The following is a 27,971-nucleotide window of genomic DNA, read 5'->3' on the forward strand; positions in this document are numbered from 1 at the left end:
TATATACAAGCCTACATGCAAAATTAAAGCTCTGTAAAAAAAAATTTATGTAGCCTCAATTAATTGATCACACGCCACTTTTCCGATTTTACTTAATATTTTAATATTTATTTTAACGGGTATAGGTAAGGGAAGACTAACAAAAAAAAAAAAAATATTGTAGACGTATACAAACTTTTGCGTGGCCTAGGTTATCCCAAGCCCTTTGGTTTGTAAAAACAGTTGTAGTGAGATATTTATATAATGTAAATTGTTGTCAAGCTGAACTTTAAACGAAACAATATAAACCAACTAAGTTATGTTTTAATTTATTAAAGCAAACTAACATAAAATGCATCAATACTTTCAAAGAATAATTTACCAATATACATATTTTAAGTTCAGATTTCGTTGAATATGAATATGTATTGGAAGATGTCTAAAATAAAAAAAAAAAATATATTTAAGGAACATTTTTTTATAATGGGTAAAATGGTCACACTAGACATCTCTATAAGGTATATTAAGTATGCTTCCCTGTTTCGTTAATGGATTTTGGGGCACAGATTTGTCAGTTTAACCACACGAATATTAGAAATATGTGCAATCACAATTGCCTTTATAGAATGGTCAACGAAATTCATAAATGCTCTCATTACTGACTTTTGACAATTTTGTTGATTATGTAAACTGAAATATTGAATAATATATGAAAAGAACATTTTATATTTTGTTGATTTTGAATAAAGCAAGAATAACAGCTAATTAGAATTTTAGCAATTTATTGGGAAGAAAATTTATACTTTGAATTTTAGTTTTTCCGTGAATACTATCGATAGTATCGATGGACGGACCATCGATTGTTTTGCAACACTAGTATGGCTGGGCGATAGAGCTGCTATCGATATTGGCTCCACTCGAAAGTTTCCCCATCGATACTATCGATGGTTCCATCGAAAATTTAAACGAGTTATCCAACATATATATTTTGGTGTCGTTTTTCAATATTACAATGTTTCAAATATTCAAAAAGGGTCAACCAAAAGTATCAGAACTCATGACCAAGTCTATAATGATCGATACGAATTATCTAGCTTATAATTTAACTACTATAAGTTATCCCTAATATAAAAACAAAATTTATAGTTTCAAGATAACAAAAAAGGGTGACTTCTCGTCCTAAGTCCAAAAAACGAAAACAAAAAACTTTTTAAGCACAACAAAACAAAATGCGATTTCCGAACTTATTGCTAATGAGAGGTTCTTATTTTAAAAAAATCAATTCGTTCCAATATCACAGTTATTTAAAAGTAGCCATTGATTTTTGTTAATAAAAACCAATGTGTTCACTTGTTTAGTTTTTAAAAATACTCTCCGTTCCTTCACAATAGCTCCTGTTTTACTAAATGTGCGCTCTGATTCAGCTGAGCTTGCTGGTATACACAAGAATTTTATTGCGCATTGTCCAAGTGCAAATAAATGTTCCTTGTTAATCTGTATTGTAGAAAGTACAATTATGAAAGTTGAACATTGAAACCATCGATGAACATAGACATCGATGTTTTTATTGAAATTTTCATCACTACCATATATTGAAATTCGATATATCGGCATCGAAAAATTCCCATCGACTTATCGCACTCCATCGGTTACATCGATAATATCGATGGTGCCATCGACGGTTTTCCCAGCTCTAACAGTGGGAGAATAATAATAATAATAATCCACTCCGAGAGAGACGGTGGCAGCGCGTAAATAACTGAATTAAATGGACTTATACAATAAATAAATGGACTTGTAGAATTAATAAATCGTGTGAATGTGAATTGCAATAGTGATGTTTGTTAGCTGAGATGCACAGATCACAATGTGGGTGCAGTGGAGCTCAAGTGATTAAGGCATACGCATAAGAAAAAGCTTTCTCTCTTTAATTTTAAGTGTAAAAGTGCAAGGTAAAGTGAAAAAAAAAAAATAAGTTAGCTGCTACGACGCCAAATGACCACTGCGGATTTGGATGTGGATTTGGAGACGTGTGAGCTAATTCCTGATGAGGTCGGCTCCAGGACACGGGCCAGGCAACGAATCAGTTTAAATTCGAAGCGCCGACGCAGCAAAATGTCTCGGCGAGCGAATCTTATTGGGATCTGCGGCGTTAGTAGCTTGTGCATCCTGCTACTAATAGCCACCACCCAGCACCGTCCATTCACTGCCTCCTCGTCGTACCAGCAACAAGGCACAGGTGGAGGGTCATCTGAGAGAGCAGGCGGTGGAGGTTCCATCTCAGATGGTGGCCCGTCAAATTCTCTGAATCGCAATAGTCTCTATGAACGATTTCAATCGCAGCTGTCGGTCTCTCAGACGACTGTTTATAATCTCACAGCCACCATTGTCGATGTCCTGACGGCCCAACGCTCTCGCATTCTTACCGAAATGGAAAACTTTGAGTATCCCCGCGGCGGAGCCGAAAAGTTAAATGACATGACTCCCGAAACTAAAGGCACTCCAGTTCGAAGCATCGTTGTAACCTCTTGGCGTTCAGGTTCCACTTTTCTGGGCGACATTTTAAATGCGATTCCAGGAAATTTCTATCACTACGAACCACTCTTAGATTTTGGCATTAAGCAGATACGGGATCCCGATGACCAAATTTTGGCCGTGCAAAATCTAAAAAATTTGCTCCAGTGCGACTATTCAGATATGCAGGATTACTTGAATTTCGGCAAGACCCATACGTATCTTTTTGAGCACAACACCCGACTTTGGGATGTCTGCCGGGAATTTCAGCGATTCTGTTGGCGCCCCGCCTTTCTAACGCAATTTTGCCGGCTGTTTCCTATACAAAGTATGAAGACTGTGCGATTACGGCTGGCAGAAGCCGAGCAGCTGCTCCAAGATCCAAGGTGAGATTCAAACAGTTTCTTGGTGAATTCTGAAAGTTTTAGTTTCTCATGAAATTGATAAGAAACAGAAATAGTTTTTGATATTAACAAAACACAGTTGAGTTGGATTTATGCTTTTACTAGGCAGGCAGAAGGAAAATCAAGTTTTAATTGTTTATTATTCGTCAAGCAAATTGCTTAAAACCAGAATTTTTATTCCTTATTTACATTTTAGTGCAAGATATAGTTGTGTTGATTTGCTTGTTTAGATTAAAATAAATCCTTAACCACCGTTGTCGTCAGCTCCTTATCAGTGTCAGACTTAGATAAGAACTGTAGTGCGGTTGTTTTTTTGGGTTTTCACCCAATTTGCCGACAATTTGTACTTTTCCCTCTTTTTATACCGCATAATGAATGTGAATCTGATGGTTTTGGATTTCGTCGAAAAACTGTTTCTGATAGCAAGTAACAAGAACATATATACATCTTCCCTTTATGGCTTTAAATGTTTAAATAAAAAATCATTTGGTTTGGAAAATCAAATTCACAAAGGGCATAGATTGTGCTGCAAACAGAGTTTCATTTACATAATTTCATTGAAAATGTAATCCAAATAAAAAGACAACACATAAAAAAATAAAAATCAATAAAATTAGTGTATGGCAATTTCTGGCTAACAAACCAGCAAAAAAGTAAACAAAAGGAAAATGTATTTGATTGATGTGGTGCTGGTAGCGCCTGTTTCTCCATCTCACTCGCACCTCTTCTACTAACTACTTCTCTTTTGTGGTTTCGGTTACATTTAAAACGACGGCTTGTCCGTCTCCGTCTCATTCGCATTTTCCCCATCCTCGCTCTGAGGACATTAGGGATATCTGTATCTTTGCTTTTGTTGGCACACTTGTGTCAATGTTATGCAAAAGATTCCACAAACAAAAATTTCAATCAATGGAAAATGACATTTAGGCAGGGGATGAGATGGGTCTACACACATACAAATACATACATAGATATACGTTTGTACATATCAAAATTAGAATTGATTGAATTTTGGTCGGTATAGCTAGGAGAATGTAATTTATTCGTCGATGTCAAAGAAAAGATTATCAATGATAATAATAGTAATTTATAGTTACCAAATAAACCCTCAACCTTTCGTGGTTTAGGACGCTCTGGAGTTATTTTTGCTAGAGCATATATTTATGATTCCCTTACACATAAGTAAACAGTATTGCTTGGACAACCCAGACATTCCACACATGTTAAGCCCAATGCTTTCTATTTTCTTTTTTACACTGCTTTCTTCCACTTCTTCACACTCTATAAACGAAGCCTGCATAGGCCGATGGTCTTGCGTGAAAATGCATCAAAATTCCGGAAACGTTTTCCAGCACTTGGATCTATGCCTTCACTGTGTTGTGGTGTGCTCAATGGTGTGGGCCATTGCCCTTTCCCCGCAGACAATTTGGGTCAGTGCGCATTTCAAGGCAACGAATCATTCATGGGTGTTTCATTTTGGCTTCTAATTGCCTATTGGGTGCGCCGAACACATAAAAAGGTTGTCTATGAATACGCAATAATTACATATTGAATTATCGTGATTTCTGTATAAATGGATAAGGGGTTTGAAATCGTTTTGTATCAATTTGGTTTAGTTTTTATGATTATTCTTATTATATGTATATTTCCTTCGTATCTTTTCCCATTTTTTCTTCTCTTTTTCTATTTCTGTTGGAAACATTCGGTTTTTGTGGTCGTTGGATTTGAGCCGCTTTTGGCACAAAGTAGATTCTACTTTATGAAAATTGAAACTGCCCACATCAAACCCTTAAACCCCCAAACCCCCCGATGAACGCACATCCACACACAAACACACACCCAACCAGCTTGCCTCAAACTACGAATAGCAGCCACAAAAACCGCAAAGAGTTTTACCCTAGTCGCTTTTAGTTGGCTTATAATGAGCAAAGTGGCTATTAACGGAGAGAAAATGTTTGTGAGCTGCGTTTTTAAAACGGGCCAAGACCCCCGAAAAAACTTGTTCTAAAAACTTATTGCACAATTGTAAACCTCATTTTTGACATGAGATGCCATTTAACTTTTGTCTTGACGGCTTTGACAAAACCAGCACTGAAACCGTCGAGAGATGGAAATCGTGAGTTCAGTGAACGTTCACAGCTGAGAGCGGGTGTCTTTGGCGAACTGAGAAGGCTCCAACGACTTCGACTTGGTCTTGCATTTGAAATCGAAACGGGTTTTGAGTTTGGCTAAGCAAATTTTTGGTACGTGGTAAGCGATCTCTGCGGCGTGTTAAATGGGTGAAAAGCTGAAATAAAATTTGTCTGGTACCAGCGGAATCGGTGACGACGGCACCTACTCAATAGCGACGGGGGCCGGGCCAACTTATCCACTTGACTAAGACAAACTTTTAACCAAATGGCAGTGAAAGTGATTGATTTTTGTTTTCTTAAAAGTACTGGAAAAATTCGCTTTTTTTTTACTCTTACAAAAAGGGTATATACGTTTTGGAAGTGTGCACCGTTTAAAAGAAGAAAAAAGATTCATGCATTCAAGCACATATATGTATATTATATGTATAGTATAACAACTTAACTTTTGGTGTCCTTGTATCTAAATCTCAAATCCAATCTATGACTATGAATTTGGTTTTATAAATTTGAAGTTTGTAGTTGTTTGTTGTATCGAAGTTTGCACAACCACTTTCATACATCGTTTTTGGTGAGCACAGAAACCCTTTCAATTCACCTAAAAAAAGAAAAAAAAAATGCTTTCATGTTTAAAGTTTTCATACGGACGTGGTCAAATGAAAACCCAATGTAAGATAAAAGATTTCTGTCCAATCACTTACTCATGAGGTAAATTTCTTGGATACTCGGCTTAAAACAAAACTGTTCCCCTTCTCATAAAATTTAACTTTCTATTGGTGACTCGCTTCAAGGAAGCAAATAACTTGTATTCCTCAAAAGCGTGTGAAAATTACAATGATTTAGTATCTCAAAGCCCTCATCGATCAATAGATTTATCTAACGCTGCCACAAAAAGCAAAAACAACTAGAGGAGAGAACCAATGTATAAGTAAGCCCTGAAACGCATAGAGAATTGATGAAGCATGGAAAGCCACTGCCGCCGATGAAGCACGACCAAAACGAATGTCATAAACTTACAGTCTACGCTGCATCAGAATGAGCAGTTGCAGCTGATTTGGCTTTGGTTGGTGGTTGAGTTGAGTTGACTTGGAGTTTTGGTTTGAGGCGGAATCGCATTAGGCGATGGCTACTTACAGATTTACAACGCGATGCTCCGACAATAAATTCTGCTGGTAATTGTATACCTCAAAATATGAAGATGAACACAAAGTGGAAGCACAAAAAACAGAAACGGCAAAGAGAAAAACAAAAGCCGAAAAACAAAAAGTTCTTTTCAAGGCTGTCAGCTAAAGGTAATGACTGTTACCATGTTATTGCAAATACAAAATTAGCAACAAAAAAAAAAAGAACAACCAAGAATAGTTTTTGCATTTGAAATAAATTATGATTTGGAGGTGTTTCCCTGTGTCCGTATGTCTGTCCGTCCGTCCGCCTGTCTATTTGTCAGAGTTTAAAAATAAACAATATTATTGTTAACACAAATGAATGGCGATTGTGTGTGGCAATGCCAAAAAGTTAGCACGTTAGTTAATGAGTCTGCGTCGGATGGTACTCGTAACTGCTTTGTAAGTTGTGCAATGAAATCAACTAATATACTGAAGCTGCTCGAATAGTATGTCCATATTGCATATATCAGTGGCTCATTATTTCTTTGCTTTAAATTCTATGACGCGATTAAACTTAAAATATCAAAGAAGCTAACTTCGGCTATGCCGAAGTTTATATACCCTTGCAGTATACTTGGCAATAATATTTTTCCTTTTTGAAATTTCTTTCCCTGCAACTCAATTCATCAATACACAAACAAAATATTATTTCTCTTTTTACCACAAGTTTTTCTTCTTCCATCATTTTCTAAGCAAAGCACGGCACGCATACACATACAGTTCATGTAGCGTTGCGTCTGTGTGTGTATGCGTGTGCTCTGTTGATTTGATGATGGCAGTAGTAGGCAGCAAGCAGCGCTGCCGGCAGCGTTTGAACCGATTTATATTGACTGTAACTTGTGTTCTATTTATCGGATCAGATTCAAATTTTGGGATCTGAGATTTTATATCTATTACTATCATATTGGTAAATTTCATGGGGATACTCCAATTTTTGCAAAAATGTTTCTTCTAGAGCTATATGATATAGTGGTCCGATCCCAAAGATTTTCATACTTTATCTCACCCGGGTAAAAAAAAGCTCCCAAAAAAAATTTCATCCCGATAGCTCTTAAGATGGCTGAGTAAAACGCGTACGCACCGACGGACAGACGGACAGACGGACAGACGGACATGGCTATATCGACTTAGCTTCTCATGCTGATCAAGAATATATATACTTTATGGGGTCGGAAACGTCTCCTTCTGTGCGTTACAAACATCTGACCAATTTTATAATACCCTCTGCAAGGGTATAAAAATAAAAATGCCGTTGGGTCATAAAAAAGTAATGCGAACATACTCTATGTGAAATAATTTTAACAGTTCGTAATTGAAAACTATTTGGCTAAGTCAGAATGAGTGGAATGTTTCAAGATTTGTATTTGAAATAAGAGAAGAGTCGACTCACCTATCCGCTTGTCATTCCCTGTAAGCACTTATATCTCAGAGACTGTATGAGCTAGATCACCCACTTTCTCCCGCCAAATTTAAACTATTGCTATAAAATTAGGTACATCAACACTTGTGTCAAATATGCGAAATACACGAAAATCCTAAAAGATCTAAAAGGACGTTATTGCTTGTAGGAGTGAGCGAGATAGATTTATGGTATATTTTTGCATGGTATATGAATGTCGACGCGACTTAATTGCTTCGTTTTTATTTTCTTCTTGAATGCCATTTTGCAACAATGGTGCAACAAAAACTTGTTTCTAATTTTGGAAAACGCAACAGCAGCTGCAACTTCGGAGCACGCTTACCTTTGATTTATTAGGAAAAAGCACCATTCACCGCTCAGCTTCTGCTTTTTATTTTACTTTTAACAGATAGAAAAACGTTTTTCCTAGTATTTGTACGTTTTTTTTCAGTTTTTCTTTTTAGCAAATTTGTCTCTTGCTCTCACCTTGCTTGCTTGCTTTTTTAATTGCGATGCCGGACTGGGAGATTTCAGAAGACTTTCATTTCATGCCGGTTTCCCTCTCATCCGTGTGTTAATGTGATTTTTTGCAGTGTGATCTTTAGATGGCCGGAGCATTCAAACAAAGTTTTAAAAGAGTTTAGAGGTCTTTGTGTAAATCACTTTCCTTTTATTTGAGTGCTAACTTAAGCATTAAATAATTCTCGAAAATAAAGCACTGTTTTCTGCCATATGTACACTGAATGAACTAGTTAATACATTAATACATGACAACATCGAATTAATTTGAATGACAATCTTATCTTCTGTTCAAAAAAACCAAACTCTTCATTTGCCGATAGTCAATAGTAGGCTGCTAGTTCTCTTTTAAAATAAGAAGGCCTATCTCTGTGAATTACATGCTTATCCCGCAGCTCTAGAATTCATTAATAAAAGTTTTCCCTGACGACTGTCATTAACGTGCTTATATTTGACTACAACATGTTTAATTTATAAGAAAGCTATGCAGCCCAGTAGCTTGAAAATACGAAAATAGGGTTTTAATATGGATTCGATTCAGATGGCCAAATCATTATTACTATTATTCTGTACAACCATCAGTAGTAAACAAATTTCAATTCTTAAAGTATTAAGACAGAGAGCGCCGACTTTGGTATACCATGCACCAAACAAGGCAACCACATGCAAGGCTTTTCTTACAAGTGCACGTGCACATTATCGCACCCAGTAGAGTACAGCTTACGATACTTCGTGGATTGAGAATTAACTAATTATTCGAGAAGTAAGAGGAGGTGGCAAAAGTATAAAAAGTTAAAAATTCAGATGTTAACGATGATTTTAATACGAAACTAAGGCCGAGAGTATATACATATACATACATATATACATCATATACCTCTATATGAGGCATCTTATGGGTGCAGGGTATACAAAGGAATTATGTATTTTTAAATGCAATTTGAAATTATGATATTGAGAAAGGATAACAATGTGAAAAAAACAAAACTTTTCGCGAAACTAAACTGGGATAAAAATGTTCATTTGTGATATGCATTTGCCATTTGTTCGATTTCGATGCAAAGACGACTTATTTAGTTGTGTGATATTTTCTCTAATGAGTCACCATGAATTAATCTTAAAGCCGCAAGGAAATCACATTTTGCTGTTCTCTTTCTTCTGTTATAAAAAAATGTTCAACATACATAAAATGCAGTATGTAAAATGTGTGTTTAAGCCATTGAAAATACAAAAATTCCTGGCTCACCCCTTGAAAAGTGTTTTTTTTTTGCGGACTTTTTGAATTTTGGCCAAAAGAAATTTTGCCCTTCTTTGGCCACATAGAGAAGGCCAGCACATTTCAGTTATTTATGTGGCGTACATTCGTCGGTGGTTTTAATTTTGCTGGCCTTTTCTTGTTTTTTTCCTTTGCGGCTATTGTACCTAGTTAACCAGCTACTTTAGCAACTTTGCCCAAATTCCATACATGCATATTTCATAACTTTGTTTGCGTTGTGCCACACGCAACGGTTCTCAACGGGTAGCGCATGGTAAGTAACTTCCACAACCATTATTTAACCTACATGTGTATATGCTGTGGAGCACCTTCCTTCTGCCTACATGCGAACGGACATCGCCTCATTGTGTTGATCATCATCCTATTGGTAAAATAGTTGTTCTAAATATTTAAGCCATCTTAATCAAAATTTGCATTCTTCTTCTTTGTCAGATACACCGTGTGCAAGCATACGGAATGAGGAACTCAAAAACTTTGAATCGAGAAGAGTTAAAATTGCCAAACTTTCTGTATTAATACTTGAATATTCTTTGATTTACCGAATTTTCCAAATTATAACCCGTAACCATTGAAAGTGAGAAAGTACAAGGTTGGATTTAAAAAAAATTTTTGCGAATCCGATTTTGAAACAATTTTGGCGGTTGTCGATCAGTCGCTTCGAATTACGACTTCCCAGCAAACTATTTAAGTTAGTGCATTGCCCACACTCCGATCTCTCTGCCCCTTTAAGTGTGGATATGTGCATGAATTTTCGACGAAAATATTGAGGCGCGTGTATAAAGAGAGATTAAGAGGTAAAATATAATTTTTGAAGTGAACAGCTTCTTATAAATAGAGGGCTTAATCAAAATCTTTACTCTCCTTTCAAAACTTAAAATCAATGAAATGAGATTGTTTCCCCTTTTCAATTTTAACTATTGAACCAAATGAACAACGGGATGTTAACAATCCAATGCAATGACGTTATAGTCGTTCTTATGCTTTGTTTCATTAATTATAAACACACAATGTGTGTATGTATGTAGTCTTTTTTCATTACTCTTTAATGAACACCGATGACACAGTTTGCTTCGAGTGGGACATGAAGAACAACAGGTACCTAGTGGCTACGTATGGACTGAGGGTTAGCAGCGGGCATCCCCCTCTTGATTTGGTTCCCCCTTATTCTCATGAAGAGTACGTACTTAGAGTATCCTATGCAAAAATAACAGCAACAATAAGAGGAATGGGCATAAAATATCTAGAGCCGTTACAACGGAAGTTTTCTAGTGTTTTTGTTGCTCTGTCTATTTGCTGTAAGCGGATACACAATGGGTGCAAATATGAAAAAGAAAAACACGAAGAGATAGAAAAGAAAATGAAAGAAAAACGATCGCGGCATGACAATGTTTAAAGTTAATAATAACAGAGCAACAGCAAGAAGATATTTACGAGCAAGCAACCGGACCACACACCGCAATGAGCTTGGAAAAATTAAAACAAAAGCCGGTGACGGTTTCACAGTTGTGATGTGATGATTTTGTTGAATGCTCCCAGCTGCCTGCTGCCTGTTAGTACTCCGTGGTACTCTTATAACAATAACCTAGTTAGGCCCAGGCTAAATTGTGATTAACTGAAAAAGACAAAGCACTTAGAAGTCGTCCGAAGCGACGTGTGAACGGAATTAATGAGACGAGACGAGACTGAAAACTTGAGGGTTAGCCCAAAAGAGAAAGTTCCTCTTTTCCATACGATGACTGGCTGAGACTGCCTGTCTGAGTGGCTCGTGGAGTGCTGCAGCCGTGCACAGTGGAACAAAAGAAATTGTACACATTGGTGAAATTTTAAGGTCATAAGTTTGGAATCTGTAAAATGGAGCATCTCCGTCTATAAGGCGCAAACTTCTCTACTTTACTTATAGTTCCAAACCATCGTTCGAAATAGATGTTATTATGACGAAATTGTTATTGATTTTCGATCGGAGGGGACCCAAATTAGGTTCATAAAAAAATTTATTTTAAAATCTAACCATTGTGCGTTGCATGTTGCCTTTTCTCTAAATATGCGTGTCATGACTTGATTTATAGCACGGCTTGCAGTCGAAATGGGGTCCAGCCTCCTTTGGCCCCTCGCCCGTTGGAATGTCTTGAAGTTCGACTCGACTCAATCATTAGCAGTCATGCCGAAAATTGCTCACCCATTCAGTGCTAGATCTTTCTGGCCCTCTCCATGAAGACTTTCGCGCATAAATTAGGCTAATATCTTGGAGGTAGAGCGGCAAAAATAGTGCAGCCAGCAGATTACTGTGTTTAACAACGGGAATTGAAAGGGTGGAGAGAGGGTAGGGTACAATTGGGGAGGGCAGGATATACATACCTTGCACTAATGATAGCCACAAAGCTGACAGCTATGTGGAGGCGGGCCAACTCAGCCATAGAGCAAGCAGACAGAAAAAGAGCCAAAAGGCAGTGGTAATTTACTAGGATAGCTCAATGGGTCCTCGAGTTGGCAACGGGCTTAAGTTGTTAAAGCAGATTTCATTGCAGTTTTAATGTGTAAAGAAACCAACCAAAGGTCAACGATAAAGAAATAAGCTAAAACAGATTTTCAAGGATTACACTTATTAAGATTAATTAACATTCTTAAGATATTACTCCCTGATGTGTAAATATACTCGTATCACAAATGTACAATATCATCACAATCTTGATCCTGAAGTCCAATACATAGACACACATGCCAAAGAGGTATCTATCTTTATTATCGACTTCTTGTAATCTAGGTGAAGAAATCTTATATCCTTTTATTGCCGCGGGCCATAAATCTTTGTGCAGCTCTGACCTTCCTTTATATGTACTCCTGTATAAACTACGAAATGAACTAACTGCCAGCGGGCAAACAAATTGCTTATGCAAGTTCTTTACTGCACTTGCTTCTCGAGGACTCCTGCTCCAGTCTGGGTTGCACAACGGTTACTTATGCAACATGCCGTCAGAAAATGTCGATTCGATTTTCCCTTCCTTTTTTTTTTTTTTAGAAAAAGGATCATTTAAAAAAACTTTCTTCTTACACAAGAACACATGCATAAATAATTGGCCACAGACTCAACTTAAACTGCTGCAACAGACAAAAACAAGGGTTGAAGGCTGCGGCGACGAACTTCCGAAATGTGTGTCTCAGCATGGACCCCACTCCCAGCCAAATGCCGTATTGAGCTTTGGTCCAACACAAGCTGAACACAGGAAATTTGTTTCGCGTTGGATACACTGCACAACAAAACCGGAGAGCCGGTATGTTTTCGAACGTTCCTAAGGTTGTATACCCTGCTTTGCGGTAAATGCACGGTAGGTGCCTAGGCTTCTTTGTCGGTCAAGAGGCAACCCATTACATAAAGTCATTCGATTTTCACATTATTACTTTGAGATTGTTGCTCTGTCTTGATGAAATTTGTCCCATAGACTAAGGCGTTGTACATTTTTCACCAACAAGGATGCACTCTCGTTGCTAGGGTATACAAATACGCCAATATATGTCAAATGTATAAAGCGTAACGATTGCACAGATAAATGGGTGTGAGTCGGATTAAATAGACCAAAAAGTCAAGGTAAAATGAAACTTAAAAACTTGCATTGCACTAAGAATATCTTTATTTTCATTGTAAAAGTAAAAATTGCATTTGAATTAGGGTCATTTTAACTTCAGAAATACATAACATATTGAGCTGTTGAAGGCTTAAAGCCTTTTCTTTTGGCTTAAAGTAATTACACCCATCCGACATATATTCACCTAATACGTATACAAGTAATTAATAAGTCTTTAGACGAATTAACTTTCTTAATAAGATTAAAGTCCATGTAGAAAAGCATTTTCTATTATACACTGTCCTACTACAATGAATATGCAAAGTAATGCAAAATTGCTTTGATGAAGCCAATGTCTAGTCAAGTAGCAAAACTCGAAATACCCTGTACCAAGTGAGGTCAATAATCTTTATAAATCTTGATGACTGACATTCCGCATTGCCTCATCAACACTTTGTTGCCATATTATAATGTGCACACAGCCTTGCTATTTTAAATCTTTATCTACTTACTGCTACAAGTATGAATTATTCATATTTTTTCAAAATCTAACTTTTATTTTATGACTATGTTGATTAGCTAATTACTTAGTCTTGCATATTTCTAATCGCTTTGTTGAAGTTGTTTACATTTTGACAAACTTGAAAAGAGTGTTTGTTTATCGGGATAAAATTGGGTACTTCTATCATTGACATCGGAAAGGTCGGTTCAAAACCTGACGATTTGATCTATGTTTTTTCAACAAAAACAAAAATAGTTTGGACTACAAGCTTTGTTCCAATTTTGGTAAATTACTAAAGTCTTACTTATTCAATAGTTTGAATTCCGGATATTGTCAATACATGGAAATCAGCGGCTATAGCTATGGCTTCCGACACCTACTTTCCATCAAAATACATAAATTAAGATTATATCTCTGCCGATTGTTGATTGAAGGTTAGATGATTCATTATTTCAAAAAAGTTTGGAACACAATCACTGTAAGGGTATGTGGACTCCAGCCCAGTGAAGTCATTAGAGTTTATTTTTTGAAGTTAGTTTGTAGTACTCATTTCTTTAGAAAACGATAAACTCTCGATCAAGTATTTTCATGAGGTAGTTAAGAAACAAAACAAACATTTTTTTAACTGTCTTTTTTTATTAGCAAGTCTTAGTCCATGTAAGGCTTTTGTAAGTAAGTCATTGCATAATGGTTTTTTTATTTACTAACATTAAACGACATATAGGTTTAAGTAACGGCATCTTTTGTTAATATCAGTATCAGTGACGTTTATTTACTCTTTGCTGTATTTTAAACCATTTAGTCCCCTATTCTTACACAGATCTGAAATTGTAATACATTGTATTAACGACCTACCATGACTGTCTTTCTACTAGTTCCTGCTGTTGCGTTGCAAATCTGCTTAAGGGAGTTGCCACCAGATGCAGCGTATCTGTTGCTTGCATGTAACAGCTCCCGATTGAGTTTGCAAGCCGTTCATTGAACTTATAAATATGGATTTGTTAAAACCCGTAAACAACTAACTTTAAAATTTTATATATATTTTAAATTTAGAGTCTCTCTGTTTAAGATTATTCTTTTTCAGAATAAGTAGGATCGTCTTTTGTGTGTATTAAATACTGGATTGTTCAGCATTACTATGATTATAACACAATAAATTAAAATTTTTTTTGAAATATTGCGAAAGACACTTTTATAAGTTCAAGTTTTGTTCTACAATTAGATTCCAATCACAAAGTAAACATAAACACAGAAGTAATTATACCCATTAATTAGTAATTAATAAATGAAAAACGAGACCAAAGGATGCAGCAACCTCGTACTCATCTTTTCATTGCTTCATTATAGTTATCGAGATAGATTCTGTTGCAATGCAACAGACCGCTTTCTAGATTGTTCATTCTGCTCTAAATTGTTTATCTATCGTCTTTTTTTTCGTTTTATTTTGTTTTGTGCTGCGCCTCGACTGGCTGCTAGTTACATTTAAAAACTGTAAATAGTTGCCGCAATAATCGCAATAATTAAAAGCCAAACGACGGCCACAAATCATGAAAGTAGCAACCAGACCATGTGAGATCTGTGTGGAAGGGTAAAGAGAAAGACGGAGGCAAAATAGAAGTAAAGAGGGGAACCTCTAGAATCTAGAGTCTAGATTCTAGAACACTCTCAAAACGGGCTCCCCATTATTAAGTTGTATGCTTATACCACTGCAAAGGTTTTATTAATTTTGGTCTAAAGTTTTTCATAATAAATTGCTTTTCACTTTGAAGGTTGGAAAATATTAAAACAAAAGCCTACCAGGGTATACGAGTTTAGCATGGACAAAGTCACTCCGATGAATTGTGCGATTATCAAAACTTTCGTTTTGAACATTTAATTGAACTATACGTTGGTCCCATTTTAGGAAGTATGTACTAATTTTACGTATTACAAAATCCTGCAAATTAATTATTTCGGTCTGAACTACTAAATTTTCGTATTTCAGGCCTCAGAGAGCATTTGGTAGGTTGGTTTTCGGACTTGTCTTGGACTGCTTAGCAGTTGTTATTTAATAAAATCTGTGCAAGTATACCTAAGTATTCTCGTGAAATATTTCATGTTGCTGGCAAAATAAATAATTGTCAACTTTTGTGGTGTTGCTTTCGGGTCTTATCTCCTCCAATAGACACGTCTTATTTTGTTGGACCTTCTCGTCACTTAACCTTGAGGTTGACGTTCAACGTGATTTCTGCCTAACAACCTGAACGAGATGATGCTATATCGTATCGCGGTCTAGTTCTTTTTCTGTTTTGTGGAATTCGTTCGTCCCCGAATAAAAGAAAACCAAAAATTTTTCGTTGCAACTAACCTTTTAAAATGACAGTTAAAGTTTTGAATTTATTGGTACTGAATCTTTTGTGTTAAGATCATATTCTGAGTGTTTTTAAAAACAAGTGATAAAAAGCAAACAATATGTTAACAAAACAGTAAAATTGCAAAATCTATAAGATAAGATTTCATGGTCTGGCACACACTAAGAACCGTGAAGGAACAGTGCCTTCACTTTGACTACGACTATTAATGGGACGGAGAACCTATAAGTATTGTGTTGATATTTGTCGGCTGGGTCGGCTGGAAGTGGCAGTGCCTGTGGGGGACGAAGCAGGGGAATATCTGCAAGTTGTTTAAATTAGTTCTATTCTAGTGCAATTTTATACGTGGCACCTTTTGTATGCCGCATTCGCGCATTTTCCTCTGCTAGCTCCGTTCTTGCATTGTTCGCCTCTCCTTTCACTCTGGTTTGGACAATTGCATTCGCCAGTTCGTTTTGTGTCTGCTTTTGTTGCGGCACCTTATTCTATTACAGACTCGAGTATGTGTCTTCGGGTAGTTCATATAATTACTTTTCGTCTCGACTGAAAGTCTGATTTTCAAATTATTAAAACGGTGCAACATGATGTTCAAATTGATTTTATGATGTGGAAATTTGATTCGCTTACTGCACCGTTATAGTGCCGCTAGGCTATGCATAAAGCAACAATGATTGAACCAAAATGAACCTTCAAATTTGTGTTAATGGTTGCTCAATGTCCTCTCGACCTTTCACTTGACCTGACTTTTTGTCACAGATCTCCTTGTGGCAAATTGCAAGACCTCAACAAAAAAAACGCGTTCTTTTTGTCCTTAACTGACCTTACTTGTTTTAATCTTTCAGAGTTACCATTGCGTTCATCGTATTTTTCTCTCTGATCCTAGCTATGCAGACTCTGTATCTTTGCGAAGTGCTTTTAAATTATAGTTGTGTTTTGGTTATGATTTTTCCCCTTGTTATAAAATTAGTTAGAAGTTAGTTACTTTTATATTTTGGCAAATATAAGGTGGTATCATCCGTTAAAAAAGGCTTCCAAGAGAAGTATTCAAGTTGACCCCGAATTTTTTGCATTTAGCGCTGAAGGGTATCGTGTGTTTGCAAAGAAAGAGACCACAAAAAGTAGAAATAGAAACCAAACCGTCTAGAAACCAATTACAAAAAGAATAGTTTGCAGTGATCCACAGTGACGTTGATTCCTCTTTCATATTACATTCCAATTATCATTTGCATTTCAAATTCTTGATTGCATTTCCCATAATTGATTACACGCAGGTTTTTGTGAAACATCATCGTCCAAATCCTTACCAGCCATTCATCCTTAGCTTTTATCGAAAGGAAAAAAAAGCCACAAATGTTTGTTGAATTCACTTACAAGCCAAAGTAATACTAAGAAAGAAGGCAACTGAGGTGTGGCACACACACACTCTCACACTGTATGCAGCGAGTGGAGAATAAAAATTTTAAATAAAATGAAATGGAGTGTCAAAATGTTGCTGGGAGTGGCAACGCCCCTCTTATATCCGAAGGTGTGGAATGGGGGGACCACATTGATTGAAAGTACAGCAATTTGCTTAAGAGCAGCGGCTAACGATACGTCGAGGAAGGCGAAAATACAAAGAGAAAGGAAAAGAACCGAATAAAGAAAGGCAAAAAATAAATTGCATTTACATGACAATAAAATGAATGGCCAGGCTCCAAGAGCCCTCAAGTGACGAGTGGCAGGGGAAGTCAGTTAAAAAACATTGTGCCATGTATTCCCAAAAGGTGTGGCAATGCAGATATTATTGGATTCTCAGTTAAGCGGATGTATTAATGTTATTGGTGTGCGTTACTAGCGAATGTCTTTGAGTTTCAGTTAGTTCCGGTGTCTTTATTGGGCCTACAAACCGCTTTTTTAATATGAATCATAGAAATCAAATATCTGAATCAACTATTTTAAACAACTATCAAGTAGCTTAGCGGTCAATTCCGACATTTAGCTATATGATAAGTACAAGAGGTTCAGACGGAAATTTAGAATAGATATGTAAATAATTTTTATATATACTGGTAAATTTACGTGTCAACTAAAGACTAAATTAAAAATCAGTCTACAATTATAAATTAGATATTAACTAAACTTGCTTTCGGGCGAAGGCTTTAACGCAATTCATTCATTGTAAACACGACAATGTTATATATACAAATTTATCTTCTTTTTGAACTTGACCAATTTCGTATGCCACATTTTTTCCTGTTCCTCCTGCGGAAACATCATCGCCATCAACGCACATGAGCTTCGGATTTGGGTAGCACATCAAAAGTGTACCCATTAAGGCTTCACGTCAAATGCACGAGCGCAATAAATTTCCAACACTGGCAGGTCAAAAAATGAAATGCTGGAGAGAACTTCACTGACAATAAGAGACACGTTTCAAGGGTTAGACTAAGGGCACAGTGGTTCTCCGTTATCGATATTAAGTTCATTAATCTAAATGAGTTAAAACGAACAACCGACGACTTTACATCAGCTATTTCTCAGTTTTCAACGGGCTAGACCACTGTGGCATCTTTTAGCTTTCAGGCCACATTGCGGTTTGTTTGCCCAGACCTTCAGACATTGCCTTGTCATATACCAGTATGTTTTCCTTTCACTCTTTCTCTCGCTCGTTTCCTATTTATGTGTGTGTGTGTGGTGTGTTTTATTTCCTTGAAATTTCAGACGTAACACTGTGGTACGACTGTAACAAAAAAGCCCACAAATTGAAATGTGAAAATAAATAAAATTTTATATATGGAACAGAAAAAATAATTGTTCTACGATAACCACATCAAGCTCAATAGTATGAGGACTTCCTGTCGATTTCAAAATGGGCGCATGAATAATACATACATAGTAATATATGTTTGAGTAGGTCTACACTGAGCTACCTTCTAAGTGAGAAGAATAGAATAATTGTTTACTTGGTCCATATATGAAAACAAATCTTACACAGGATTCTCAACATAGTAATTTTGACTGTCGGCTTCAAAATCTGCAAAAATTTTAAGCAGAAGCCTACCATTTAAAGTACTTAGAGCGATAAGAAATATACGTTTTTAGTGATAACTTGGAACTTAATACAAATAAGGAAGGAAGAAATATTTTGTTTCTTCTTTTTATAATATTTATCAGTTTTTGAATTAGGTTGAAGAAAAAAACTGTTCGCAAAAAAAAAATTGAAATAAAAACCAAGAGTAAGAAGAAAGAAGAAAGAGTAAGGTGTATCATTTTCCCTTTATTCATCTAAAGCGAAAAAAGTACTTTTTCTAGGTGGCTCACTCACTCACACATCAAAGTATAAAACAATAATTAATTGACCTCATTAAACTAAGCTATTCGATATAGTCAACCGATTCTGGTCTAGGGTGGGTGCTGTTCAAGAATATAGATATTTTATGGGCTCGGAAAAGCTACGTTCTGTCTGTTACAACACTTAGACGACTTTAATATACCATTTCACCCTATAAAGGTATAAATTATAGGTACATTGTGACCCAAACAAACTAAAACTACGTTTCACAGTGATAGTTCCTATAAGTGCTACGTAATATAGTGAAACTACTTTTGGCATAATTTATTCATAAAAATGGTCCTTTATGTTGCCAAATTATGGGTTCTCTTTTATCCATTTTTGGCACACTGTGCATCGCTTAGTTTTGTTATTAATGAAGTTCCAAAGGTGCTGTTCCACCTTCTCTTTATCATTGCCTCTAGTTTTTCTTCTCCATGTGTCAAGGCTTTTGAAAATCCGCAGTACTATGCAAGTCTTGGTTGCAGTACTGCCCGCCCACTTTTCTCCATTGTCATTCTCTTTTCATCTCAAGACGCTTTTGGCGCTTTTTAGCCTTTCTCTTTTGCCACTCAACTTGGTTTCCAGCCGCATCCCCAAGTTGACTTTGATTGACATTTGCCGTTTGTTTGCATTTGTCGGCACATTTATCGTTGCCTTGATTTTATTTCACATATTGGGTGGTCCGACTCTGAAACTGATCATGCTTTGACCCAGATACGGTGTGTAACGTAAAACATCCCGCAGTGTTATGAGTGTCCACATCTTGAAAACCAACCTTGGAAGTATTTCCATAAAGTCCTTTTTTTGTGTAAAATCCTTAAAAAACATGCACGCTGCGTTATAAGAAATTTTCAGTCGTTATTTTTAAAAATCCTCTAAATCGTGGCAAAAGTGTAGGTGATTCAATTTCTTTTTTCGGATTGTTGCTTCGACAACTAGCTTGCTGGGCGTTGCGCTCAACATTTATGATGATTTGCTTCCATTTGTAGTTTTGCTTCATCAACCTTTCTACATATTTTTTGGTGGGTGTTTTTATAAAGAAAAGAAAAGTAGTGAATTGTGACCCATACATATATGGGAGAAGTGTTTCGGATAGAGCTGAGTGGCAGGAAAGAGGGTGAAGGGCACTTATACTGTCTGCACTTGGTATGTTTGTTGGGCCATTGTTAAATCGATAAATTCCATTTCATTTTGCCCAAAAAGAGTTTGTGTTGTTTTTGTGTGTACATTTCCCATTTTCCTATTTATCTTTTCAGTTTTCAAGATACTTTAATTGGGTATAAGCCTGAAGTAATCCGTTTTTAAAACTATATCTAGAAGTTTAGCCCAGTATACCGCTACGCTGCCTTCTTAGCTAGCTAGTTTACACTTGGTTGGGTTTACATTTCTGGATAATTGCGGTGTGTGCTGAATTTTTAATTTCATCTTTTGGTTATTGTTGGCCACGTTGACGAAATTCATCTAATAAGAAATCAGTTTTATAACTATCTACTTAATTTTATGTTTTATTAGGTTGATTTTTAAGGCTGAACAACACAATGAAAATAGACATAGATAAGTATTCTAAATTTCCTACAAGTTTAGCTGGATGGCTTTTTCATGTATCTATTTTATGTGAGCAACAACGTTTTTCCCTCACTGTGTTTGTCCCATTTTAGTTCTCATTGCTTTTTTTTTTTTGGTCTCACTCTCTTGTTTCTTTTTCCACACGCGACAATTATGAATATTTATATAAATAAACATCCGAATATGTATGTATATATATTTAAGTAAATACATACCTACATATGTTTATATGTACATACCTCGAATGTTTGTCTACAAACAAATTGACTTGCATACATTTGTCTGCCTAATTTGTAACATTTTTTATATTCACAAAATAAACCAAAGCTAATAAAAACTAAATTTTAAAAGCTGTTAACTATGCTTTTAAATTTGAAAAATTATATTAAAACCTGCCAGATGTACATTCATAAATTTAGGAGAGAGTCAACACAATCAACAAAATTTGAATCCCCTTCATAATTCTCCTTTTTTCTAGACAGACATTAATCAAGATTATCGGCTTACGTTGACCTATATGGAAACTAGCGTAATGTAAGCAGCTCTAGACACGCACAAAAAACCTTACCGCCTGTCTAGTGTAAGGTTAATTAGCTAAACATTAACTGCAATTGATCGCCCACATAAAAGGATTCTCCGAAAAGAGAGATCGGTTAATAGATTCCATATAAGAATGTACTTGAATCTGAAGTTATCGATTCAGAAATTGAACTTCTTCAAGGCCTCAAGCAAACATGTTAGCAGCAGAAAGAACAAAAAGTTAACACTTTTGCTTTTGTGATTTTATTTTTATTATTTGAGAAGAAAAGTTATGTAAATGTTGTGCGGTTTAGTTTGCTTTAGTTCGGTCTCGTATTTTTTAGCTTTGACCTCAAATCGTTTTAAGAACATCAGGTTTGTAACTGTAAATGATGGAAGTTCTATTGATTTAGTTTTCATTTTCAAAAATTTATTTATCGCGAATTTGTATTTTTTCTTTTTATTCCCAGTTTTTGTGTTTTTGATCTGCGGAACTGTGTCAAAATGCCGCAAGCTGCTGCAGTAGAACTGAAGTCAAAACACAAAAGTCTTACAGACTATTCGGGGATATATACTACCAGATACCCTGTATTATAAAAGAAAGACCAGAGAGAATATTCTTTGAAAAACTTAAGCGCCATTTCGTATGAACTTCGAAATTAAATGTTGATACAGACGGATGCTGATCAATATGGCAACTTTTATTCACCTTGTTTGGGTGCATTGTATAAAATAATGTTCTAAATAACTAACAAGACTTTATTTGAAAAAATCGATTACACAAAATAATTTTTCATTGTGACTTTCGTTCTGCTTGTTGTACAGTTTATGTAGTCTAGTATACTCTTCTTTATTTTAAAGATACAGGGTACTAAAACAAAAATGATGCCAATAATCTCTGTGTGTGAATGAAAATGTGTTAGATATATACTTATCTACATATATGTATGTATGTATATGCCAAAAAATAACATTGAGCACATATGGGGCCATGCGTCGATGTCAAGAGGTCAACCTAGCCGTGTATAAAGCTTAAAATGGCTCACATTTTTAGTTGTCCGATAAGTAGTAAAATAATCTTAGCATTTTGTTTTTTGCGTCATCGCTTAAACGTTAACATATATTTTAGAATTTAGAGGCAATTTTGATACAACAATAATAAAACAATGCTAATTTTCAAACTACCACAATCAAGTGCTGACGGCAAATGTCACTTTGCATGGGGCTTTAAGGGTAAACAAACCGTGCTTTCATTTTACAATACTCAATGTACATACATACATTGATATATATAAAGTTAAGTGCAAAAACTTCAGTTGTCCAATGTGCTCAACAGACAGTGTATTATACAACATTTTTGAAGTTATCTTTTCTTTATCTTTTCTTTGAATTGCAAACATTTTACTCTTGAAACTTACTTGGTAACTTCGAAGGCAACTTTCGGTATACTTTTATTTATTTATTCAACTTTTGTGCATACATATAAGTATGTCAAAATGTGTCGATTTGTTGATTTCATTTACTTATTATTACTTTTTTTTTTTGGGTATAAATACAAATGAGCCAAGATGGAAAAGTGAAATTCACTTTAGCCTCGTGCAAAATGTTTAAATACTTTTTTTTAGATTTCAAAAAGCAGTTTACAAACGAATTATTCATCTCCCTATATCTTGGAAAGACCGCGTGCTTAAACATTTTAGTCTTGGGTGTGTCGTAATGGATCAGTGTTTGAGTATTTGAAAACTGAAGTAATCGGTAAACAACCACCATTTTTTAAGTGTTTAAAACTAATGAAAAATAATATCATACGTACTCTTATGAGTGCATATTTCAAATATGGAATCCTATCTGCACTGAAATTAATTCTTGCTGATCTCAGCACGTATTACTATCTAGTAGTACTTATATCTATCTACAGTGGCGGTCACGTATTTAAAACGTTTTTTTTTTTTTTTGTTTAGTTCCAATTTTCTCGTCTTCTAAATAACTTAATCGAATAATTTTTTCTGTAATTTGTTGGTTATTGTGTTCAGATTATGAACCGTAAAAATGGTCTTCATAGTTTAATCCGTTTTTTTCACAGGTGCATTTGAACAAAGAGAAGTCCTTTTTTTGGGGGGCATTTATTTAAGAGGTTTTTTCCAAAATCTTAAATATTGAAGATAGACGTTTGAAATCTTCGAAGAAGTTGAAGATCTAGCAAAACTAAGGTAAACTGCATACCACTAATTTTGGATTTAGCCCCAACTTTCAATTTGGGGCCAATTGAAAATCTGAATTTTGTATGAAAATTTTTGGTCCTTTGGGCGAGTCCATTTTACGACACTAATTCATACTAAAGTACTTTTTTTCTTGAACTACGAAAGAAAGTAAATTGAATTTCCCGTCGAATGACATATTTTTCATTAAAATGGAATAAAAATTAGATAGTTTTTTTTGCCTATCAATATGAGACATTTTATGCAAAACTGCCCTTCTATTCTCCGTCTCTTTCTTTTTATGTGCAAAAAAAACTATCTAATTTTTATTAGTGGATTAAACTATGAAGACCATTTTTACGGTTCATAATCTGAACACAATAACCAACAAATTACAGAAAAAATTATTCGATTAAGTTATTTAGGAGCCGAGAAAATTAGAACTAAAAAAAAAAAAAAAAAACGTCTTAAATACGTGACCGCCACTGTATGTATCTCTTTGTGCTCTCTTTCTGTTTAAGTCGTTTTCTTCTTTTTGAGAGTCGATGTGTTTTCGCATTTTGACAGTTTTCGCTGTTATTGTTACTGTTATTATTTTTGCATGCCTAGTTGGCCTTGCATCTGCCATTCGACATTGCTTTCGTCAGTCATTTTTTTGATTACCCTTTCATGTGTTATCTACTAGAGCATTTCATGACTACATTTAAAAGCACAAACGAGTGATTTGATATTATCTACTGCGCCCTTATCTGTGTTTGCTACTATTTTCCCAGATAAGCGCGATCTAAAAGAACATCACTGGTTATTACGCTCCATCTCAATAGCAGATTCGATTTGTGTAACAATGGCCTTTTGAATATGGACTAAGTCAACGATTGGATTTCATTGTTCGACTGTGTTTGCTATCGCCTTAGTACATATGTATGTACATATGTATGTATGTGCTTTGGCTAGTTTTTTTCTCTTAAATATTTAATTTTTACGAGGGTTTCGATAAAAGTTTATACATATAAAAAGCTGTGCGAATCAATGGAAATCAATTTATACAGGTAGCACATACGAGTTGAAATTGTGTGTCAATTGAAACATTTTTGTTGGGTATATTTACTTAATTAATGTCCGAAACCATGGAGGCAAGGCCTCGCATATATGTATATACGTGTGTATATATATATATGTATAACATGTGTGCAATTGTTGATGTTTATTTGTTGCCATATGCCTCAAACAAATTAGCATAGTGTCTGACAGAGATAGAGAAGGAGACTGTAGGGTGCACCGCTATGAAGTCGAAAATGCAGGGAAGGAAGCGAAAAAGCGACGACTGCCTATCTACCTTGCCAAATAAGAATAATGTAGTTCAACCAAGGGAGAGCCTTAGTTGTGGGAAAAGAAATATATCATAGAAAAGCTAGATTGATATCGTAACTTTTGTATATTTCTGTTTGCCAATATATTAACATATAAAACGCACTTTGTAGTGACTTCTATATATATGGTATATTAAAGTCGCCAAAATGTATGTAACAGGCAGAAGGAAGCTTCTTCAGGATCAACAACCGAGTCGATCTAGCCTTGTCCGTCTGTCCGTCCGTCTGTCCGTATGAACACCTAGATCTCGGAGACTATAACACCTAGAGCGACCAAATTTGGTATGTAGACTCGTGTAGTATGTAAAGTGATCAAGTTTATTTCAAATTTTTGCCACGGCCCTTTCCGCATCCGCAATTAAAAAAAAGCGCCTATCTCAAAAACTATACTAGCTAGAGACACCATATTTGGTATGTGTAAAAATTTAGTTGTGCCCCTTTCCGCCCCCGTAAATTGAAAAAACTCGATTATCTCCCAACCTACTTACTTCATTTTGTTAAAATAACGAAAGGAGAGCCCCTTGTGAGCCACTTTAAACAATTCGAAAGTAATACATATACGAACATCACACAAACCTTGTATCACATTCGGAACTCTATCGAAATTAGATTCTCTAATTAAATTGATTGTTATTAGTTATCAGTATGAGAGTTCTATCTATGTACATATGTTTGTTCGGCTATCGCAACTTTTGGTGGCGAACTGCCATTCCATTCAACATCAACCAGAGCTGTGCTACTGACTTCTATCGACTTCTCTTGTTACAAGTATATAAGTACATATATGTATACAGTCGAATACATACATAGAAGTCGAATACTAAAATAATAAAGACGTCAACGACCACGAGTCGCAGCTCTACTGTTTCCGTTTTGTCGTTTTATCAACATTTTGTCGGGCATCCGCTTAGGCAAACACTTTCCATCCATAAAATAATTTAGCAAGTACATTCACAGGCAAAATAAGGGCAAACAGCGGAATGGTAGAAGGGCGAACCATTTTGGAAATTTCTATTTATCAGAATGGAATCATACCCCATGAAAAAGTTAATTATGATTCATGTCTATAGTTTTAATTTGCCTTAATTGAATGCCAATTTATATTCAAAGTCAACTTCATGGCTTCGTGCACACAATCATTATAGTACGCTAGCAAATATGATAATTATGAAATATACAAACTATGGGCACTCCTCCGATTTTGTACATTCGTATTCATATTTCGATATTTTCGTAGTCTTTCCAGTGTGCGAATTGTGCTTCTGGTTCGAGATCCACGAGGTACTTTGCAGTCGCGCCGGCATCGGGTCTGGTGCGGAGGCCAGAAAGACTGTGAAGATGCCCGTTTGGTGTGCCAGGATCTGGTAGATGACTATAGAACAGCCGAGAAGTTGCTCAAGCTTTATCCATCGAGATTCAGGTATGTTCGTTGAGGTATAAAGATTGCATTTTGTTCCTAACTATGTATATCTCATCTTTGTATTAGAACATTGCGGTATGAGGATCTATCCCTGAATCCTTACGACATGACACAGGACATACTGCAGTTCTATGGATTACCCTTCGATCCCGCAGTTGAGGAGTTTTTGGATACACATACTAAACAAAATATTGGCGGAGTGAGTTCAACATATCGTGATTCCAGATCAGCTCCCTTTCACTGGAAACAAGATCTTAAGGCCGAAGAGGTTTGTGTGAATCCGTCCAATTTGTTGGGTATTGCGTTTTAATCGCTAATTCCTTTTTGATTTTTAGATCAAGGAAATCGAGGATGTCTGTGTCGAGGCAATGGATCTTTGGGCTTACCGTCGCATTGTAAACTTTACTAATTTTGCCAGTATACAGCAGAATTTTGATCCTATAATGCTGCCGCCTCCGTTTGCGTGAAGCGCGAACATCAAATAGTGTTAACTGATTTATCAATAGCGATAAATGATAACTAATTCTTCTACTTGGTACATTTTGTTGTGATATCGTCGAATTGAGCGAGCGTAAAGTAAATTGAATCGGAGTATGTTGAATGGGATAATGCAAAGTCGATTTATATATAACCGGCACATCGTATGCTAAACACATAATTAAACACCCTTAACTGAGCATTAGTTAATAATTTACCACATTCGATATACATAAAAAACATACATATGCATATACATACATAAATACATACATATATATACGAGAAAAAGTGCATAGAAGTTAGAAATTGGCGAACTTTGTGTAAAGCGTAAAAATCGAATATCACAATTACACTTAGGCCTAGTATATAAGCAATAACAACAACAACAATAACTGAAAACGTTACCCATAGGGCAACGTATGATGTGGACTTATTTACTTGGCTTTTTCATGTAAAACTTTTGTAATTCCGCTAAAAAAAAATTTTGCATAGAAAACCCAGTGATTTAGTCTCTAAAAAAAAGAGGACTAAGAAAACAAAAAAACCAAAACATAAATACATAGTAATTTAGACAAATTTATAAACAATAAGAATGTTTGGCAAGCAAAACTCTGTGCAATATTTAAACGAATAAACTTGAATTAAATGAAATCACGCTAAAACGTAGACACGAATTTCTGAAAGCAAAATTAAGCTTAAATGAGCAACTGGCACTCAACTCCCTAGGATAAGTTTTTCTAGATATACAATTAGTTTTACAACAAACGATATGTATGATTATGGTTATTTAGTTGTAATTACAATTATATTGTACTATATTTTTTGCCCCAATTATACATTATTAATGCTTTAAGTTGAATTTGTTTCAATGGTTTGTTTAAAACAATCCCAGTAATGTGCATATTAAATTAGCAATGAAATTATGTGAATTGTCTAAAAAGAAATACAAATACTGATAAAAAAGGAAACCCATTAGAATCTGGCAATATTTACATACATACATAACACTTAATAAGTAAATTAGCAATTTAATAAACATGAAATTATCACGAATTCCTTAAAAATTAAATGAGACGATTGTTATAAATTGGGCTTGGATAATGGCTTTTAATGAATTGGTCTCTGAAATGAAGGTATACTAGCTCTCAATTATGCTTCCCAAACTGTATTTGGCCTTGTAAGCAAAAATTGTTCCATTGTGCGTGTACAGTGGCGCCGCACTGCGGTTTACCTGATCAACACATGCGCAAAGCATAATCAAACGGACCGTTATATTCGCATTATAGAATATTGCAACATATAAACA

The 27,971-nt window shown here is 35.5% G+C and overlaps 1 protein-coding gene across 1 annotated transcript; it reads left to right on the forward strand.

Moving 5' to 3' along the window:
- The first annotated feature begins 1,684 nt into the window (after positions 1-1,684).
- On the forward strand, positions 1,685-27,518 carry LOC6646743 (carbohydrate sulfotransferase 4). Its single transcript, XM_002069352.4, has 4 exons — positions 1,685-2,879; positions 26,003-26,185; positions 26,252-26,453; positions 26,521-27,518. Exons 1-4 carry the CDS (start codon positions 1,975-1,977, stop codon positions 26,650-26,652), a joined length of 1,422 nt encoding a protein of 473 aa, XP_002069388.1. The 5' UTR covers positions 1,685-1,974; the 3' UTR covers positions 26,653-27,518.
- Positions 27,519-27,971: the final 453 nt, after the last annotated feature.

The sequence above is a fragment of the Drosophila willistoni genome (assembly GCF_018902025.1).
Source record: "Drosophila willistoni isolate 14030-0811.24 chromosome 2R unlocalized genomic scaffold, UCI_dwil_1.1 Seg167, whole genome shotgun sequence".
In the NCBI taxonomy this organism is placed as follows: domain Eukaryota; kingdom Metazoa; phylum Arthropoda; class Insecta; order Diptera; family Drosophilidae; genus Drosophila; species Drosophila willistoni.

Coding starts and splice junctions, on each gene's coding strand:
- LOC6646743 (XM_002069352.4), top strand. CDS start 1,975: ATGACCACTGCGGATTTGGATGTGGATTTGGAGACGTGTGAGCTAATT. Junction 26,186..26,251: donor CTTTATCCATCGAGATTCAG/GTATGTTCGTTG, acceptor TCTTTGTATTAG/AACATTGCGGTATGAGGATC. Junction 26,454..26,520: donor AAGATCTTAAGGCCGAAGAG/GTTTGTGTGAAT, acceptor TTTGATTTTTAG/ATCAAGGAAATCGAGGATGT.